At 51.4% G+C, this 20,155-nt stretch overlaps 1 protein-coding gene across 1 annotated transcript in view; it reads right to left on the bottom strand.

The window, feature by feature from the left end:
- PRRX1 (paired related homeobox 1) overlaps nucleotides 1-16,400 on the bottom strand; it is a 38,164-nt gene extending 21,764 nt beyond the window's left edge. Inside the window, exon 1 of the mRNA XM_051624471.1 lies at nucleotides 16,032-16,400. Coding sequence (XP_051480431.1) covers nucleotides 16,032-16,272 — 241 coding nt within the window. The 5' untranslated portion in view covers nucleotides 16,273-16,400. The remainder of the gene's footprint in view (nucleotides 1-16,031) is intronic.
- Nucleotides 16,401-20,155: the final 3,755 nt, after the last annotated feature.

The raw sequence follows: 20,155 nt of genomic DNA, 5'->3' as shown, positions 1-20,155 counted from the left end.
ATCATTTACACACAGTTGACTTCAAGCCCTCTTGCTTGCTGAGCCTGGGCTGCGATACAAAATGCAGGTTTCTCCCACAAACCTCTTCCGTTGCTCAGGCATTTCTTTTGCAGTTACTCTTTCAGTTTTATTGGATCTATCACCTAGGCACAGAGGGAATAGAACACTAGAACTCCTCACCCCTGGGCACAAGCTGTCTCTTTCCTTGGTTACTTGCCAGCCTGTGGCCAAAGTCAGAGTCCCATCCTCGCCACCCACCCACTGTTGCTCTCACCCAGGGCCATGTCCAGAAAGATGGGTGCCCACATCCACCCCAACCACACGCCTGCCTTGTAGTTCCACTACCAGCTCCACCAGCATTGGCTGAAACAGGCCAGACTGTCCCAAAACATGGCTAAACCCCTGCAACTGCGGTGGCAGATCAGTGAAACCTCTCCTACCTGGCAGTCTCTGGTACCCAAGCATCAGCTTTTCCAGTTTCCAATCTCCAGAAACTCCCTGTGCCTCCCATTTTCACATGCTGAGGGCTCAAATCATTAAAGAAAATGAACCTGGGAAGTTTCAAGGCTTGAAACCCAAGCACCTTAAAAACTTACTACCAATAGCAACTAAAGGGGTAATACCTTTTGTGCTTGCTAGAGCACAGAGCATATCTGCATGGCAGAGATGCTGCTCTCTAGCTATTAGGTCTCCAGCTGTGAGACTGGTTGGCCTTTAAATTGAAAAATAAAAAATGGGAAAGGCTGTTGGAAAACTGCATTAAAGATCTCTTCCCCTCTCCTGACTCTGCCTTCCCCTTGCTTCCTGTCCCAGCTGAGTTCAAGGCAGCCTGTGTCTTGCTCAGAGTGCAGTTTGCCACGTCGGAGAGAAGCAAGTTGAAGATGGGCCTCAGCCCTTTGAAGTAGCCACAACAGAGAGGAGGACATCCTCTCCCAAGGGACATGCCACACAGAGCTGGCCCATCTACCAGGACAGCAAAGGCAATGTGCAACATGTGGCAGGAGAGAGGCAGTGCTGGAGGAGAAGCTGTAAGTCAGAGCTTGCACCAGCTTCCTGCAGGTGCCCAGACAGGAGATGGTGTCCTCAGAGGGGCTCCTCTGGGCACCAAACCCCTTTGAGATGCCTTCCAAAAAGGCAGTCCAGCTTCCCCAGCTGGTTTCAACTGGCTTTCTGGAGAAATCACTTACAGTGCAACATGCACTTTGCCTCTGATCCTGCCGACAATTTTTCAGTCATTGGCCAACTTCTACTGCAATTTGACAATTCGAACAGGAACTCCAAAGCTAGTTAAGCTCCTACAATTTTCCTGAAAACCTGGTGTCTCAATAAAAGGAAAGAGGCATTATTAATGCTAAAAGTAAGAGACCAAGCAGCTGGGTGAGCCCAAGCTCTTACAAGACACCCAAGAACCCAGACCAGAGCATGTCATTGCTCTGCTGAAGTGCAGGGAAACCCAAGTAGAGCTCAGCCCCAGTTGCTCCATGGACATCCCAATTGAAGGTGCACATTATTAACAGCTGCCTCCTTCACATCACACCCCTTCACCTTCCTTGGCAAGACCAGAGCTAGAAGAGCCCAGGGCTCCGACCAGGCAGCCCAAGCCCCAGGTACAACTGCACCACTCTTTTTAACTATTAAACCAGGAGCAAAGGGAGACTGAGGAGATGTGGAGTGCAGCGCCCACAGCATCCACGTGCCCTGTGCAGGGAGGATGAGCAGCCCACACTCCTGTGGGACCCCCCACACCACATTGTCCACCCACCAGTGTTTCCCCCTTCACCACTGCTACAGCCCTTTCCATGGGCTCACACCAGTAGATGGCACCAGAATAACAGAAAAGCCCCTCCACATCTTCTCAAATCCTCCCACAGCATCATCCCCTTGCAGCATCATCCCCCTGCAGCCCAACTGGCCACTGGCAGCAACCGATGGCTACCAGCTCTCTAAAAGCCTGTTTGGAGCTGACCTCTAACAGGACTTTTAAAAGTTTTGGCAAACAAATTCAGGAAAGGGAGCAAAAAAAAAAATAATCAAAGTAGATTCTTTCCATTTTGAGGCTTATAAATTTCCCCCCTCCAACATAGATGCTGCTTTTAAACAAAAAAATGGAACCAAAGTACTTACCCAAAGCATCTGCTTTCTCCATAACTGCTTTAACTTGGAGGAGTTTTGTTCCCTCCAGCTGGAACCAACAGAAATTTCCTGCCTGCTGCAGCTGAACAGAATCTGCATCTCTCAATGTAGAAGCAGTTCACTTGAGAAGTGCCTGGCTACATTTCTAGGTAGGAAGGTGTTGTTCTCTTTGGCCATTGTCACTACCAACACTGTTCCAGTACACTTCTTCCCAAGCAGCTTCTGCTATTAGCTAATGACAACATCCTTGACCCTGGTAGGTTCAACCCTCTCTCAAGCGATGGCACCAGTGTGGGTGAGGATGGGCATTTCCCACAGCAGGTACCTGTTTCTCTCTTGTACACCAGGTGGACAAGAATTTCTCTCTTTACAAAGAGGCTGCCTGAAAGCAGGATTAATAGCCAGGGCACAGCCTGCAGTAAAATCCAACCACATCACAAGTCAGTTTAGGATAACCCTACACACATTCGTGCCTTGTGGTACCTCCTGATTGCAGCAGGGGGTAGCCACGCTTTCAGAAGAGCCTGGGTGAAGATGACAGTGGTCTCCAGGGATGCTTTCTGCAGCACAGACAAGACTCCCCCAGTCCCTGGCTCAGCTGCAAAGCATGCCCAGGTGTACCCGAGCACTGTGCAGTGACACCGAACGCCCTGGAGCCACAGCTCTGCCTGGGAGAGTTTACCATGCTCACAGAGATGTCAGGAGTTTTTCAGAAGTTTGAATCCTGCCCACAGTAAATCTGGGACAAATTCAGAGACCTTCTGACTTTGCACACTCAGACTGAGTTCTGAACATGGCTCAGCCCAGCAAGATTTTAAAAGAAGTTTGATTATTTTGATCTTTTCCCTCTACCCCCCTTTTTAATCATAACAAAAGAAAGTGTAATTCCTCCCAGCCAAACCATTTATCAGCACATCTTTTAAATAATGTTCCTTCTAGGAATGAAGTACATTTGGAAACCTCCAAGCCTCCATCCACCTTGGCCAACAGTGTGTCCATGAGCACATGGCTATGAGCACTGAGCAACAGTGCTGGGAAATGTCCAGCCTGGAGCAGTGGAGAAAGGCTCCCATCCCCACAGACAGAAGACCAGCCATGAGGGTCTTGTGCTACAAACTCGCCTGGGGGAGCCACCCTTCTGCAGCCATTCCTGGTTAAGCAGGGTCCTCCCCAGCTGGCAACAAGTGAACACAAAATGAAGCGCAGACGCAGGTGGGGAATGATGCCTCTGACCACTGCAGCCCTGCAAACCCTTCTATTCCCTTTCTTTGGGGCCAGCCCTACACAACAACCCCTGCCCTTCCCAGGGAGCCCACCCTAATGATTCCGATCTCCTCTGTCCCACGAGGATGCTAAGCACGTTTATCCCCCTCCCCACCTTTGATTAGATTTGCAGCTCTCCCTGTTTTCCTCATTTTACCCAAAGCCAACAGGGCTGCGATTACAAAAGACACGGTTCACACAGACTCTCATCCTGGCCAGAAATCCCAGAAATCTCATGCAACAGCCTGTTTTCTTCAGAGCCGCAGTAAACTCAGAAGAGGTCCCATAATACAAGAGCGAGTTGGGCTGTTTCCATACCTGATGTTTGCCCTCCATAGCCCTGCAGAGGTTTTCCTATCTCTGCTACTCTTAACAGCAGGGTTTGGGAGAGGGGATTGTCCTGTAAATGAGTGGGCAGCTGGTTTGCTTAAGAGCCTGAGTTATGATCAGAGATGAGGACATTACTTTTTTTGTTTCTTGCTATGTTTTGGTTCAAACCTGTAAACAGACTCGCTGCGAGTGGATCTGCATTCTCCATCAGGTCCTGTGATCCAATTTCCTGGCAGGAATACCCCTGACATCAAATTGCACAGGAATGCTGCAGCACATCCATCCATGCGTCCCCCGGCCAGAGTCGAGCTCCTCCGTTTGCCGGTTTCTCTGCCAGACCCAGCCACGGCATTTCACCCAGTTACCCTGCTAGTGAGAACAGTTACTCACAGCTAACAAAAGCAGCTCTTCCAAAAGGGCTCCCAGACATTCATGGATGGAGAAGCCAATGCTCTCCTTCAGTTGTTTCTAGTGAGCTCGCAGCATCTCACAGTTTAAAAATGCATGTTTTCTACCTCCTTTGAATGCACGTCTGGCTTTTGCTCCCAGCTATTGGCTCTTGTTCTACCTTTCTCTGATAGATCAAAGAGAGAGGAAAAAAAAAAAAAAAGAAGAAAAAAAGAAAAGGAAAAAAAAAAGACCTCTTCCTAGTGAGTCATGGAAACAGATACAAATCCATCATCATAAGAGTCTGGAATGACTCTCAGTATTGCATGGTCCAAGAGGGACAGCAATACGTCACACAAGCAAACACAGTCCCACTGGAAGCAGGGACTGGGGAAGCACCACAGAGAGTAAAGTGCTTCCAAGAGTGCCTGGAGGGCAGTGCCATGGGTGTAGCAAGAGGGGCCAGGGAATACCCAGCCCAGTACCGCTCCTGTGAGAAAATCAGGATTCGGCACCCGGCTCTGCAGAGCGCCCCAACCCTCTGACAGCAGGGCATGCTCTTCACTTGCTCACTGTAAACTCTTCCAGGTACAGACTGTCTCTGGCCAGAAGAGCACAAAGCATTCACAAACCCAGACCCAAATCTGCCCTGACTGATGAAGGGCAGCTCTCCAGGGTGGTTTTCTTGCCAATCACATACCAGTTTGTCTTTTCCATCACGCCAGCTACTCCCAGCCCACACTGCCCAAGCTGAAAGGCATGTTTACAAAATCTCTTGCCTGGTTTCCCACCAGTGGGTCACTCCCAGTGACCGTGTCCCTTCCCCATCCATGTGCTTTCCCTCAGCTGGATGGGTCCCTCTTGCCCCACAGGAAACAGAGCAGAGAAACCTGCTTGGAGAGTGAGGGGAAAATGAAGGCAGCACCATTGTGCTGGCCAAGACAGATGAAACGCAGGGTTAAGCACACATACATGTTCCCACTAAAGGCAAGCAGCCACTGAGGCTTGGGGAAAGGACTCCCTGCCCAAGGAAGGACAAGCTCTACACTGTTCTTCCTTCCTGTTTGTCTCCATTAGATCTGTGCTTAGGGTCTCTAGAGCACCCTTGCACCACCTCTTCCAGGGTTTCCCTAGACCTGGAAGGATTTCCCTACCGCCTCACTTCCATCTCCCTTGCTGCAACAAAAGCAGGTGGGCTTGGAGCTCCATTTATAACCTCCCCTCCTTAAGTTTAAGCACCTCTTTTTTCCTCCTAAACTGGATGCAGGAGCTCTGTTTACTGCTTTTCTTCTCTAGACTTTTGACACAGTTCACACTTTCCTTAACATGAAGCTTGCCCAAATGGAGCCCACCTAGAGCCCTCTCCACAGCTGAGCACAATGAAAGGACAATCCACAAATTGGAAGGAGAACTACAGGAGATGCTGGAGGTGAAAAACATCTGGCTCTCCTCATAACACGCAGGATTTTGCATCGTGCAGGAGAGTTGATTCCAGGCCAGGAGAGCAGACTTGTGAAGGGCATGGAGCCGCAGTGCTCCAGTGTAGTCCCCTTATGCCAAATTTATCCCCCTTTATAGACAGCAGGTTGACACCAGTGGCTCCCATGCCACCCTCCTTCACAGGGCACCAGGCAGAAACGCACTGGCCTGGGACGTGGAGGAGATCTGCTCTTGTAAGCTCATCAAAAGAGTGAGAGCAGCCACTTCCCTCAGCAAGCCCAGTTTCCCCCCTGGGAACCACTGGTGGAGACAAGATGGATCCATCCCATTCGATGGCACATGACCAGAGCTTGTGGAGCATGTCCCGTGGAGTATGGCTCTCCTGCAGCTGGAGGGCTTGGCTGGTGCTGGGGCATTCAAAGGAACGGTTAGCACCAAAATAGGTCATTAGCAAGCAACGTGGGGTTCTTCATTCTTCTCCCAGCCCCTCATTTTCCTAGGGGGAAGGCCTCAGAAAATCCAGTGGCGGGGGGGGGGGGGGGAGGAATTTACAGTTCCGTTCCAAAAACCAGCCTTTGTTTGTTTGATCGTTTTTTTAAATGATCGAGTAACTTGTGAATACATTTTCTGATGATTCCCACATCCTCCCAGCTGGAGAACGGTTCATGAACAGACTCCAAACTCTGTAAATGAGCTTGTTAGTCATAAGTCTTCAAAACGGGCTTGATAAACAACTTTCAGCCTGCAGGACACTCATCAACCATTCCGTCTGCCTGGTCTCCTGACACTAATTTATTATTTACAGTGAGAGATCCCTCTCCTAAATCACAGGTGATTGTTTCCTTACACTGCCCAGCTCAATGAGGAACAATGAAAAACAAATCACAACCAAGCAGTGTGCTGCAAGCACTTACTCTGAACGATTCCCCAAGCTTCCATGAGACCTATCAACAGCTGTCCACATGAAACAAACTGCGAGGAAAGACCTTTTTGGCCAAACCTTCGAGACCAGTCAATAGCCAAGAAGAATAAGAGCATGACCATCCCAACCAGTCACTGGGAATTTCACTGCCTGACACCAAATGCTCCAGGGACCTTCCAGCTCACCAGCACGTACTGCTCTTTGCATCCTTTGGGTTTGTGGAGAGCCCAGGCATCCCAAGATGTTCAGGAGATCCAAGTCCACATGCAAAAATCTGCCACTGAAAACTGTTTCACCCCATGGACGGGTTCACGCAGCAAACACAACTCGCCCCAAGGGCACGGGGTGCACTCAGGTGCACCAGAGCAGAAGGTGGGTTCCCTGCAGGAACTAACTTGCTGGAAGTTGCTGCAGTTCATGGGAGGGGATCTCCTCAATGCTAATCAGTTAATTAACACAGAAGGTGGTCGACTCCAGAGACAAAGGCAGATGAAATAGCAGTTTGCTGGGGGCGATGCAGAGGGAGGAGAATCTTCCTGAATCACTGTTGAAGCCAAGCTCTTCTACACCACACATCCAGCAGATTTCAAAGCCCCTAATGAGGGACCAGGATTGTACCCAGTTATATGGGTAGGGAAACTAAGGCACAGTGAGGTGAACTTGGCCAAGTTATGGCAGTGAGTATACAGAAAAAAAGACCTCAAGAGCCCAGTCAAGACACAAAATCTTTCTGTAGCAGTAAAAGACAGGCTGGGTTATCCTACTGGACCACCTCAACTGATACTTGGAGGAAGTAAAAGCCTCACTGTTGTATTTTAGATTTTGGGTGCAAAGCTTTTCTGGGCAGGCTGTTCCCAGAACCAGCAACCACCACACCCTGCAAAGCCTGCCCTGTCCAAGCAGAGTGGCCCTGCACTGCCCAGGGAACACGTGGAGCAGGCAAATGCCCTCCCCAGCAGGCTGCCTCCTGTGTGTGCACAAAATCCAGACCTTGTTTTTCCACCACCTCAGCTCCCCATTCCCTGACACAGGGAGAGGTGCTGACTCCCATCAGCAATCAGAGTGAAGGCAGCAGACACAAAGCTTAGCTCTGGAATGGTTTTGAAAGTTTTTTGGTATTTTTCCCCCCCTCTCTCTCACTGCAAAATCACCATTATATTTGCTCTGACACCCTCAAGCACTCAAGACCCGACAGCCTGTGCTACCAACTGATGACTACAGACAGCCTTCCCAGTGCCAAATGGGAGCAAACACACTCTGGAAAGAGAGAAAGACTTGTCACAAGGTTTCTCCAGCCCTGTCAGCGTTGGAGTCATCTATCCCAAGCAGGAACTCTGTTCTGGATTCACAAACCTCTGCTCTGTGCCTTCCATCTGGGCGGGAATGTAACACTGCACAGAACATAGGAGGATAAGGGGTATGAATTCCTCCCAGCATTTCAAGCCACAGGGTGGGGAGAGTGCCATAAAGCCTTACAGGAAACCAGCCCAGGCTTCACGGGGACAGGAGCTGCCTGCAGAGCCACCCACAAGCGCAGGCCCTTGTGCAGCACCAGGCCCAGGGCATTAACATTCTGTTTTCACTGTTATGGCTCAAGCACTTTTCCCTATTAAAGCCCAATCAATCCCTGCAGAGCCCCAACTCTGCTGAGCCAACACTGAGAAGTGATGGCTCTTTGAAAGCTGCTAGCATGATTGTTGTTTTTTTTTTTCCCCAAATGTGGGTTGTATTATTGATGCTTCCAGAAAAAGAGGACAATTCCCAGAGCACTGAGCAGGTCTTCACAGCTTTGCTGGCACACGGGCTGCAGCACAGCCCAGTTCACCCACCACTCATTCAGCAGCCACAAGCACAACAAAACCACAAGCAAACAGCAGGCTACTAAAGGGCCCCACAGGTTCAAAACCTGCCCAACCTTGACCAGCTGAGCACCTACACTGGCTACAAGGGAGGGCTGGGATCTACTTGGATGCTGCCTTCTGGAGCTGCCTGCTCAGCTTTAGCACCCACAGGCGCCCTCCTCTTTGCTTCCAGTGCCCCTGGGACTGCTGATCCCCTTCAGAGCTGGATGCCATTCTCCTGCTCCAAGCCTGCCCACTCAGCAGCTAATGCTGGCAATTTTGTCTTCTCCTGAAATGCACAGGGCCATGGATGACTTTGGGTTTACTTGGTAAAGGAGACCACAGGAGAAGTTCATCTGCTGGTGGGCTCAGAGCAGGAAGCAATGTCCACAGGCTTCTGATCAATTCCAGTTCTCAGTGCAAAAGTGATTTTGCTGTCTGAGCAGCTCATCAAGATGTGGAGATGGTCCTAGCCAGATACTGAGCAGCTCTTTGGAGGTCTGCCCTGCCCAGCAGTCTCGCTGACTGGCTGGCGTTTCTCCTTGTAGGAAACTTTCTCTAGCCAGAAATGGGGGAAAATTTGGGTGGAATATGAACTGGATGCTGCAATAGGATGTAGTGACTTGTTAACGGCACAGCTGGCTCCCTTCACCTCTCCTCTGCCCTTCCCTTCCAGGAACACAGGCACCAGGAGGTCCTGGACTGCCACTCCAAGGCAAATGTTCACTTCACACAGGCATGACAAATCCAGACTGTCTGGGACAGTGCTTTAAACACTGGCGTAACCTTTTCTCAGCCCCTGGAGGTGAGAGAGGAGCCCAGAAAGCTACGTAAGCTGAAATAGATGCTCACTGGCTTGCTCATCAGGCCTCACAGACTCATCCTTACAGATGCCAGGCTTTCCACTGCAGGAGATGGCCCTCAGCTCCAGCACCAGTGCTCCCGTCCCTTCCCAACTTGCATCCTGCTGACGTGCTCACTTGAAAGAAGCTTCTTTCACAATTATGCCAGTTCCAACAGACACACAGGACACCTCTGCTGAGCTCCCATCCCCACCTCACAGAACCTTCCAGTGCTACACAGTGAAAACCAGCCAGGTGCAGCAGAAAGAGAAAAGAATGCAGCAAAGGAAATGGAGGGTTACGTAGTTACCGTGCATTTGCACATCAATGTGTCAATGACAAACGTGGGCAGGGCCAGCAAATCTAGGAATAAAAATGGCAGAAGTGCCCTAAAGGACCCTCAGATCCCTGGCTATAGAGTGCTGCATTCACAATGCAGGGTGACAAAGGACAAATCCCTACAGAGCTGTGCCAAGGGGCTGGTGGCACCCGTCTCTATGCATGTGTGAGCTTCCTGGGACACAGTCCATAACGCAGTCTCCACGAGTCTCTGCAGTGGCTGGTAAGAGGTTGAAATTATGCTGCATCTGCCACTCAGGAGGGGCACTGTGAGCATCCTTCTCCACAACCCACTGGACTGCCATAAATCCCACTGGGATTTCACACCCCTTCGAACTGTCTGCTTTCCCACCGGAGCAGCCAGTGGGCTCAGAAGATATTTCTCAAGTGCAGAGACAGTACAACATGTTTTTCTTGGGGGAACTGGATCAAAAACCCGTGGTCCACCACCCAAGAACAAGCTGAAACCTTTCTGTGCCCTGCACGTAAACCCACGAGGACAGTTCAAACAGAAAGTCAGATCAGAGCCTTGGACAACAGCTCCTCCAGCCAGGCTGTGACAATTCTCACTTCACATCTCCAGAACCCGCCCCGAAATCCAAGCCTCCATTAGGAAAGGCAAGCAGGGTGGGGAACCAGCAAAGCAGTGATTCATCCTCCCCAGAAACAAGAGTCCCAAGTCTGGAATATTGTGACACTTGGTAAATACTCGTGATGTTCTTCATTATGCAATGGAGGCCCAGCAGGAACACAGCTCCCTCAGGGCTACTTAATGTGGGCTTCAAAAACGATTAAATATATCATAAACAACTTCCAACCAGGAATAAACACTTATAATCCCATCAATCTATTCTGGTGATGTCAAAAACCATGGGAGCAAACTCAGTTACTGGGGGGGGTGGGGGTGGGGAAAGGAATATATCCTTGAAGGAATTACAACCCAGTAATTGTGTTTGCCTTGTCCAACACTCAACTCTCCCAGTCCCTCCTGCTTACACTCTATCCACGCTTTTGCTCTTTCCAGGCTTCCTAACATCACATATTTTGATGCATCCTGCATGGATCCTGCTCCTGAATGCAGACAGCAAAGCTGTTTCACGCCTGCAGAGAAATATTCCACAAGCCTGAAAAAAAAAAGAGGTTGCTTGCATGACTCAAGGCTGCTGGTCAAGTCTTCAAACACTAATACTCATCAATTGGCATAGATATAAGCAGTCCATTGAGTTGCACGCAACAACTCCTGTGAGTAAGGATTGCACAAATTAACCCTGGGATAATATTTTCCCATGCGATCACTGCTTTATATATCATCAAAAAGATGGAAAATAGACTGGCTAGTAGTGGAAACTCAGCACAGATGACAGAAAGCTGAGGTTCATTAAAAAGAGTGCTAGCAGTTTAGACCAAACCTTTAAGTTTTTATGAGAGATTTCAAAATCTAATTTTCATGGAAATGTTTTTATTACACTGAGAAGGGGAAAAAAAAAGTTTAAAAAGAAAAGTAAAAACCTTCAGCAAAATCTTTTTTGAATTAAAAAGTTGGAAGATCGGATTGAAAACACGAACACCATCAGCAAATTATGAGACCATGAGAACCAGGAAAGAAAACTGATAATCATCAAAAAAAGTGAAATTCACAAACAAATAAAAGTCTAGTTTCACTCATCAAAAGGCAGGCAGCACGGCCAGCACTCCCAAACTGAGTCAGCTCCCTCCTTCAAGTTCACATGACTCTTTTCTTCTTTGTCAGTAACACTACGTTGTCCATTTTTGTTGGCTTTTTGCTGCTTTTATTTTTATTTATTTAAAGGACTCCAGGTTTGTGATAGAGTCATGTTTCCACCTTTTGCCTGCATCCAGGATCTCTAGAAATTTATGTGAAAAACAAAAAACATTTCTCCACTTCAAACTCTAGGGATGTAAAAGAAATACTCAACAGCGTGAGGTACTTGCCAGAACAACCACGCACCAGCAAACCTGAGAGTGAAATTAAATAGATATGCCAGAGGAACGTGAATAGAAAGAAGTTCATCAAACTTCTAACAACTGCTCTGTGTTAGTTACCTGTCTGCTCCTCAACTTCTACTCCAGTGAACACCGCTCACTCTTCCTGCAAGAAGCCTCCAGGATACGTGCAGTACAATTGGCAGGCGTCAAGATTCCTCCCACAAGAAAAAGTGAGCTGTTGGGTTTTCACATAGATAAGATAACCAACAAGTGCCTTAAAAATAATATTGATCTGATTCTCAGTTTTTCCACATCAGCTGCTGCAAGTTGATTCTCCCTGGAAAGCCTTAGCAGCACCTTGTAAGGATGCTCACGGCTGCCCGTGGGGTTACAGGTTCCTGCTGGTAGAACCTGTGGACATCAGCAGCCAGCTGCTCCCCGGGGACCCTCCCCTTTGCCCATCAGCTATGCAGGACAGGAGAGGAAGAAAATAGCTGCTAGATTTAATCAATTTACCCTGCTGCTTCCCCCACCCTTTCAATTCTTCGTACATCCCAGGTTTACAGTCTCAGCACTTTCTGGGAATAAGGGTTGTGTTTTACTAACAAAAGAGGCACTTGCTATTTCAAGACCAAGCACAAGTTTGCAAAGCAAACCCTGCAACTCTCCTGGGCGCTTTCTCTCACATTCACCCTCAGCTCCACTCAGCAGCCCACCAAGTCACTTTTCACATTTCAAAGCAGTGGCAGTGCTAATCCACCTCTTTTTAAGAAGGCGTATGTTTTTTTTTGTGAAGGGTGGGGACCGCAGACAACTTCAGGATCAGCTGAAAAAAGAGAAACAATTCAATATTTACACACACCCTTTTTGCTCCTGCAGCAACCTCACTGGTTCTGATGAAAGGGAGACAATTAAAGCATAAGGAACAGCCACATGGGAGAAGAGCAAAGGTCCCTCAGCCCAGGGTCCTGTCTCAGACTGCCAGTAATGAGAGATTCAGAGGGTGTCAGCCCAGGCAGCAATGGAGCAACCTCTGCTCCAGCTCATCCTTCCAGCCTCCAAGATTCGTGGCTCCCTGAGCCGGATGCTCCCTCTACACACTCCTGCAGTGAAGAGCCACCCTCAGGCCCTTCTCCTCCCTGAATTTGTCTGGTTCTTTTGTTAAAACCATTTCTATTTCTGTTCTCTGTAAAATCCTGTGGCAGTGAGATCCATGGTACCAGCTGAGAAAGCCCTTTCTTGCACTCTCAACCCCGCTGCCTGTGAAGTGGGGGCTGAAGCCAGCACAGATGCTCTGCTTGACCCAGCCTGAGCAAAGAAACTCACCTCCTCCCAGCAGGGCTGCTGCTTCCTTGGGAAGGAGCAGCAGTGCCGAGGGGTCATGATGCCCACCAGGCCAGGAGAAGCCGTGGGGAGCCACAGGCAGCTCGTGCCTCAGTTTTAATCACGCACCAGCCCTGACAGCGCGGCATAACCTGCCAGCCTGGGAGAGAAGCACAGCCCCCAAACTGCCATCACTTCGATGCTGAAGAGAAATTAAAGCACAGCAACAACTCTAATATGCAGAACTCATGCACTTACTGCACCAAAGCAGGGTTTATTCATTCCTCACAAAAGAAATTTGAGCATAACAATTTTTCTTTTGCTGCTCCTCCACTCTCAGCATCATTTTATGTGCCAGCAACAACAGCAAAACTCAAAGAAACAAAAAAAAAGCAGAGGTAAAAAATGCCATCTTAAAAACAAACAAAAAACCCCCAAACTTACCAGCTCTGGGTTTGAAGAATTAGCCCTGCTCCAAGCCATTAGCTCTGGGAACGCACAGGCCACTGCTGAGCTGGGACCCACATTTTCATGCCAATTTTAGCCGAAGTCAGCAAAAGCCCTGCTACCAAAGCACAAGGGCTGGATCTTAACAGGTGGTTTTGCCATGAAAAGGAACTCTGATTGCAAAGTCCTCCTGGCTGAGCAGCAGAGGTGGGTAAATGTACAATTAATTTTATCACTTTTTAGGGTATGGTTTTCAGAGCTACAAGTTGAAGTAAAGTCAACAAGAGTGACAGCTTCACAGCACCACTGAAAAATCAGCTCCCCAATACACTGACAGTTCTCCCTATAAATATTACAATCAGAGTTACTGCTTGTTGTTTGCTTGTTTGTTCATTTTAATTAGAAAAATGTTTGCTCCTGAACCTCTTTCAAATGAATGAATTAGTGGTGAAATAGTTCCTTCAATATCCAATGTCCAAATAAAACCTTTTGCCATTTCTGTGTCCAACTTTTTCCCTTAATTCTGGATTACAAAAAATAACATCAATAATTTGCCTTTTCACTTCATTTTGGGACAGAAACAAGGGACGGACTGGCTGACTTCCCCCCGGGTTGGAAGAACATTTTTAGTATTCTTGAGACATTCTGCATTTTCTCTAAATGACTTTTACCTCCCCTTAGTAACGTGGAGAATAACTCAGCCCTGTGTTAGCTTCTCCACTGAACCAGCTCTCATTTTTCATCAAGAAAAGCTCATCCCTCTGCTGAGCTGCCCAGCTCCAGCACAGCCCTTTTCCTGCCAAAACACATGCAATAGGTGGGGAAACTGAGGCACAGAGACTCATGAGATCTGCTAAAAGCATCAGTGAGAGAGCCAGAAAGCCCAGATGACAGCTCTGCCCAATAAACCAGGGAGAATTTATCCCTGGTATTTATTTTTTTTGTAATTACTTTTAAAACTTTCTAATTAATCTCAACAGCACTAAAACTTTCAAAGTATTCAGAGAAGTTCTAATGTATTTGAAGTTGTAGTTTGGTCCCTGCTGGGAAACACATGCTCAGACTGGGGGTTTGGGTCCGTTTTATGCTGCAAGAGCAGGGTGGGTGTCGGGGCAACACAGCCCCCCTTTTCCAGGCTGACCGAGCTAGCTCTGGAGAGCTGAGCAGCTGGCAAGGGGTAGCATCGGGATCCAAATAAAATACGATAAACGAAACCGGGAGGGAAATAGCAGGGAAAAAAAGCTGTCTATGTAACTTGTTGATTAGTATCTCGGGGCATCTCCAGCCGCAGTGTCGCAGCACAGGGAGCTGAATCGGGGGGAGCAGCGATCACGGCTTTTTCCCCGCTAAAATAACACTCCTTTAGGGCAAGAAACGGCATTTTTCCGGGATTTTTTTTTTCAAGCCATCTCCCGGCGTGGGTGGGTCTGTCAGCCTTGCCACGGCCCGGGAGAGAAGCCGCCCGGGCAGCCCCGCACCGCTCGCTCCCAAGAAACCCGCTTCGGGGCGATGCTTCCCCGCCCGCAGCAAATGTCCCGGCCAGAATTAAGCTCGTGGATCCCATGGATGGTAGCGTAAAGAACGCCTGCTTTTTGGAAGGCTTCCCCCCTTCTTCCCCGAAGTTTCCTTCGGGATACCGAGAAAGCCACGTCGGACTAGCAGGGAAAGCAAGAGGGCTGGAGGCGGCTCCCGGGGAGAGCAGAAACGAAAAGCGAACGAAAACGGCAATTACAATGCACCGGTAACTGCAATTGTCCTTCGCTTTTTGGAGACTCCCTCGACGGACACCCCGTGTCCGCAGCCCACCCCACGGGTGACACGGCGGGGCCGGCCCCAGCCCTTACCCTCAACGAAACTCGCGGCGAGTCCCTGCGCCCGGCGATGTGTATGTATTTTTAACCGAAAGCAGAGGGAGGATAAGGGGGATCTGCTGGCCCTGCACACCCACCCAACCCCGCTCACCCTTTCCGACACTGCTGCCCTTGGAAAAAAAACAACCGCAACCAGCCCCCATCCTCGCCGCGGGACGGATGTTTTACGGCTACTTGCGCTCCCAAACGAGGATCCCTTCGGACGGGAGGTTCAGAAGCAGGTTTGCGCCCTGCCCTGCCCGCCGGGGCTGCAAAGGGTCAGGATCAGGCCCCTACCGGGACAAGCGGGGCTCGGAGAGGGATCGGCGGCTCCACTTGGCAGCCGCGCACGTACCCTCGAGCCGTTGCGAGCCGCGATGCTCGGGGCAGGTCGTCGGACAATCGTCCGGTCCCCCATCCAGAGCCCCGAGCAGCCTCCCGGTGTCCCGCAAACCACGGCGCCGATCCCAGCTCCGACGGGCCGGAGAGACGGGAGGATGGATGGACGGATGGCGAGCGGCTCGGTCGCCTGCCGCGCCTCGCCCCGTCCAGCCAAGCCCGTCTCAGCCCCCCCGGCGTGCGATGGAAGAGGGGGCTTATTCCACCGGCAGCACCCTGCCTCCCCCCACGCCGTCCTGGGCTGTTCTCCCTCGGGTCCCCCCGAAGGGCGAGGGAGCAGCGCGGCGGGGCCCGACGAGCGCGGCACGACGGAGCGCAGCTCCCCGCTCCCCTTCCCGGGACGCGGCTTTTGGGGAAAACAACCATTTTCGCACGTCGCCGGGTATGGGCCCCGCCGAGGGCTGCTCGCCCGGGGTAGGGAGGGGAAAGCGGGCTCGGAGAGCGGGGCGAACCGGCCCCGGGACCGGCCGGCGGCTCCTCTAGCCGCTTCCCCGTGGGACCCCCCGGAGCGCGGAGCACGTGGAGCCCCGGGCAGGGATGGAAGAGGAGGAATGTCCCCCGCACTTACTGTCCTGCTGCGGAGTGTCGCTGCCGCTGGTCAGCCCGGGGGACTCCAACAAGCTCCGGCCGGGCTCTCCGCCGCCCTCGTCGGCCTGGGCAGCCACCATGTCACCCGCCTCCTCCAGGTCCAGCAGGTGACTCACGGAGAAGTTCTTCTTGGCTTGTAAATTGTCCAGGCCGGCGGGGCCGTCGAGGCGGGCGGGCAAGAGGGCCTGCCTCTCCATGGCGTGGGCATAGCTGGACGCCATGGTGTCGAGCGGGGCTTTTCTGCCCTCGCCCCCCCCGGGCGCCCACCGCCCCCGCTCCCCCCCAGCCGCCGGCCCTTCCAGTGGGGGGGGGGGATGCGCAAGGACCGAAGCGAAACTTGGGGGGGGGAAGGGGGGCGGGGAGGGGGAAGGGAAGCGGGATAAGACCCGACGGTGGCGGCGGGAAGAGAAGCCCGAAGGGGAGCGGGCAGGGCCGGGTTTAAAACATGCCGGAGATGAGAGGCAAAGCGGCGCGGCCGGCTCGGGGCGCCGGGGCGGCGGTGCGGGGAGCTGCGGCCGGCCGGGAAGCGCAGGGCGGCTGTGGGGCTGCTGGGGCGGGTGCGCCCCGTCCCTCCGCCCCGCTGCCGCCGGCTCCCCTCCCTCCCTGCCTCCCTCCGCCCCTGCGCTGCCCTCCCCTCCCCGCACTTCAAACGGCGGGGGCGGCTCCGCGGGGCCCCGCCGGGACGTGGCACCGACGCGGCCCCCCCGGGACGGGTTCGGGCAGCGCCGGCCCCGCCGCGCTCATTAGCTCCTGGTGGGGGGTGGCTGGGGGAGCCCCCGCTTAGGGGGAGGGGAGCAAAGGGGGTGTTGGGGGTCCTTGTCAGCCCGAGCTGCACCTGGAGGGGAGGGCGCAGCTCCGAGGGAGGTACCCAGGGCAGAGGGGAGAGAAATAGGGAAAATGAGAAATGCAGATGAAAAGGTGGCGAAGAGAAAGGGAAGAGAAAGCGCGAACAGGAGAGAGGAAAGGAAGAAAGAAAATAATAAAAGGGGAAGAAAAAGTGCAACAGAGAACTAAGAAAGAGAAGACAGACCCAAAGGAGAGCTAAAGAGCAGAAGAGAAATGGGGAGGGAAAAAAGCCAAAAAGAGAACACCTAAGAGAAAAAGACAGGAGGAGGAGGACACGCTCAGAGCTCCTCAGGCCAGCAGGCAAAGACGTCCCAGCAGTTTGGCCTGGCCCCTGTGGCCAAGGACAGGTAGAGGTGCAGGGAGGTACCCCTGGGCCCTTGCTCTCCACAGAAGGGCCCCACAGGCCTGGTGGCCAGGGCCAGGATCCTGTGGGCCAGGAAAGGCCACTGCATCCCAGTGGCTGGAGCCTGGGCTCCAAGCTGCCACAGCCAGCCCAGAATTTCCATCCCCCCTGATCTAGGGAAAGAACATTTGATGCCATCAAAGGGCTCCAGATTGAAAACAGATGTGCTTCCCCAAGCCTCTCCATGCATTTAATTAAGGCACAGGCATGGAGGAGACATTTTCATCATTAGTTTGCTTTCAGGCCCCCCCCTCCCTGGTCCCAGTTTACCCTTTGCAGTCTCAAAAGACCCAAATGAACATGGCAGGGCTGTGGGGCTCTGCTGCCTCCAGCTTGGGGGTGAGCCAAGCTGGTGGGCAACGGCTGGAAAGGCCAGGAAAAGTGCAGGGGCAAGGTTGCACGTGGGCACAGAAGTGTGTGGGTGTAGATACACCCCAAAGCACCGTGTGTGCACCTCTGTACAGAGCAGTGTGGGCCTCACTGTGTGCTGGCGTGGCCCTTTATCTGTGTGTGAGGGAGTGTTTGGTGGGATGTCCTGTGGTACGTTGCCCACGTGTTGGATGGGGAAGGAGCTGGGGGCTGCATCTGGCTGGCTCTGGTACTCTGGCATCTTGTACCCTGGCGCTCAGGGTCTCCAGGTTTAGGCACAGCAGGGCAGGTGGGTGTAGGCACTTTTCCATGCTCTGAAGAACCCTCGTGGGCCGCCCAGTGAACAGAACACCCTTTTCTCTGCCTTTCCCAGAGAATTGGCTGCCTTCTTTCTTGATAGGTTGGGGTTTACCCTCTTTCTCTCTGTTCTCCTTCAAATGGATGTTGCAGCTGAACTGTTCTGAGTGGGTGCTGGGGACTCCCAGCTATTAACATCCCTGTTCACTGGGGAAGGTGGGGCATGGAGGAGGGCTGCTTTTAACCCCAGGCAGTCTCTGCTCTCAGGGTGACAGCAGAAGCCACAGAAACCAGAATAAGAGCTCTCTGTGCCACTTTCACCAATATTCTCACAGACATCCCTGGTAAGAACTATTTCTTCTTAGATCTCTTCATGTCTAAGGGCATCCTTCAGACAACGGTCCCTCTCAGCCTCAGAATTTGGGAAAGCAGCCCAATAGCTGCAGATGCCCTGGAATGATGGTGGGTGAAAAGCACATTGGTGCCATGAGTGGCCACATCAACAGCTGCCACAAAGGGAGATTCCTTATGTGCAGGAAATAAGTCACATGAAAAGTGATGGACCAAAGTGGCCCACAAAGATCACAAGCAAAGAGAAACAGAAGAGAAAGACTCAGAAAGATGAGGAGAGGGAGGGGATGAAGGACATGCTCTCTGAGCTCCTGGGTGAGCAAACCAAGGGGTCCCAGGGCCCAACATAGCTGCAGATCACAGCCTGCCACTAAAACAGAACTATGACCCTCTTCACAGGACAAGCATGAAACATCCCTTCACTAGCTGGTTCCTTTAACTTAATTCAAAGATTTAGAAAATTTCAGGTTAGAGTACAGGCAGGTATTCTCACCTTACCTGAATGCTCAAGGGTATTGCCTTCTAGTGTTTGTCTTCTTCCCCTCCAGCCACCAGCAGTGAAAGCAGAAGAGGGTGGAACATTTGGTACCCGTCTCAGATGCATGTTTCTTCCTTTGTGAGTGCCCAACACGCACTCCAGGGTCTCCAGGAGTTTCTGCAGGATAAATAGCCATAGGACAAGTATGAGCCACACCATGGCCTGCTGGAATCCACAGTTCTCAACACACTGCCCCCCATTTCATATGGGGAAACTGAGGCAGCTTGTCCTCAGCATCAAAGTCAAAGCAGAGGTGATAGGATACCCCAGTTCACCCAACCCTGAGGCTGGAAATTACTCCTTTGCCACAGATGGCCCATGACACATAACATTTCAACAGGCCACCAAATAGTTAGACATCTGTTTCCTACTCACCACTGGCCTGGTATCAAGCTGAACAGAAAGCTACCATTCCCCACCATCCTCCCATCCCACCTTTCTTCTCCAATGTGTGTCTGCCTGGCAGCTGCTCAAAGACCCATTCCTCCTGCTTCCCAGGCTGTCCGGGGAGTGACAGCCTTCTGATCAGCAAGGCAGGGACCTCTGAGCCTGTGCTGCCAGGGAGGGAGAGGAGAAAGCCCAAAGGTCCTGAAATAGCCAGGAATCTGCTAGGTAAAGCACCCACAGCTGAAAGGCCAAGCATCACACTGCAGACAGCAGCTAGACCCCAGTTTGGTCCTTCCTGCTCCCAAAAGTGGTTATCATTTGGAAGGACATCAATGAGAGTCACCAGCTTGTCTCCAAACCTTTCAATCTCCTGTGCTGTGACCACATCTGATGCTCAAAGAGGGTGATCAAGAAACCACCAGTTTCATATCAAGAAGGGGAAAACCAAAGATTTGCACCTCTGCAGATGACCAGCACACTTGCTTCTGCTTTCCTTTCTCATAAAAAAATTACAAGCTCAATCTGCAGTGTTAAGCGAGAAAAATCTTCAACTTGAGGATTTGCCCCAGTTCCTGCAATTTTCCATGAAATCCTGCATTTGGAAGTTCCTGTGGTTCCCAGCTCCAACACATGGGCTACCAAAGTATGCTAGAAGCCCTCAGAAATGTTCCTCTCACCCTCTGATCTCTCTGAACAGGGAGCTTCCTAGCACATACAGCCACAGTCTTCATGATGGTTTTCAGTTACAACAAACAGAAGCCAACAAGAAACACTCCAAGCAGATGAGCATCTGGGCAACAGTAACAGCCCCAGGACAACTCACACTCCTGTAGTTGGCATAAGTGGGACACAGGAAGGCACCAAGCTCTGAGTAAGCCAAGCTTTCACCTGCTCCACTCCCACATTCAGCTTT

This window comes from Apus apus, chromosome 7 (genome assembly GCF_020740795.1).
Source record: "Apus apus isolate bApuApu2 chromosome 7, bApuApu2.pri.cur, whole genome shotgun sequence".
NCBI lineage: Eukaryota > Metazoa > Chordata > Aves > Apodiformes > Apodidae > Apus > Apus apus.
This window is presented reverse-complemented; position numbering and strand designations above follow the sequence as displayed.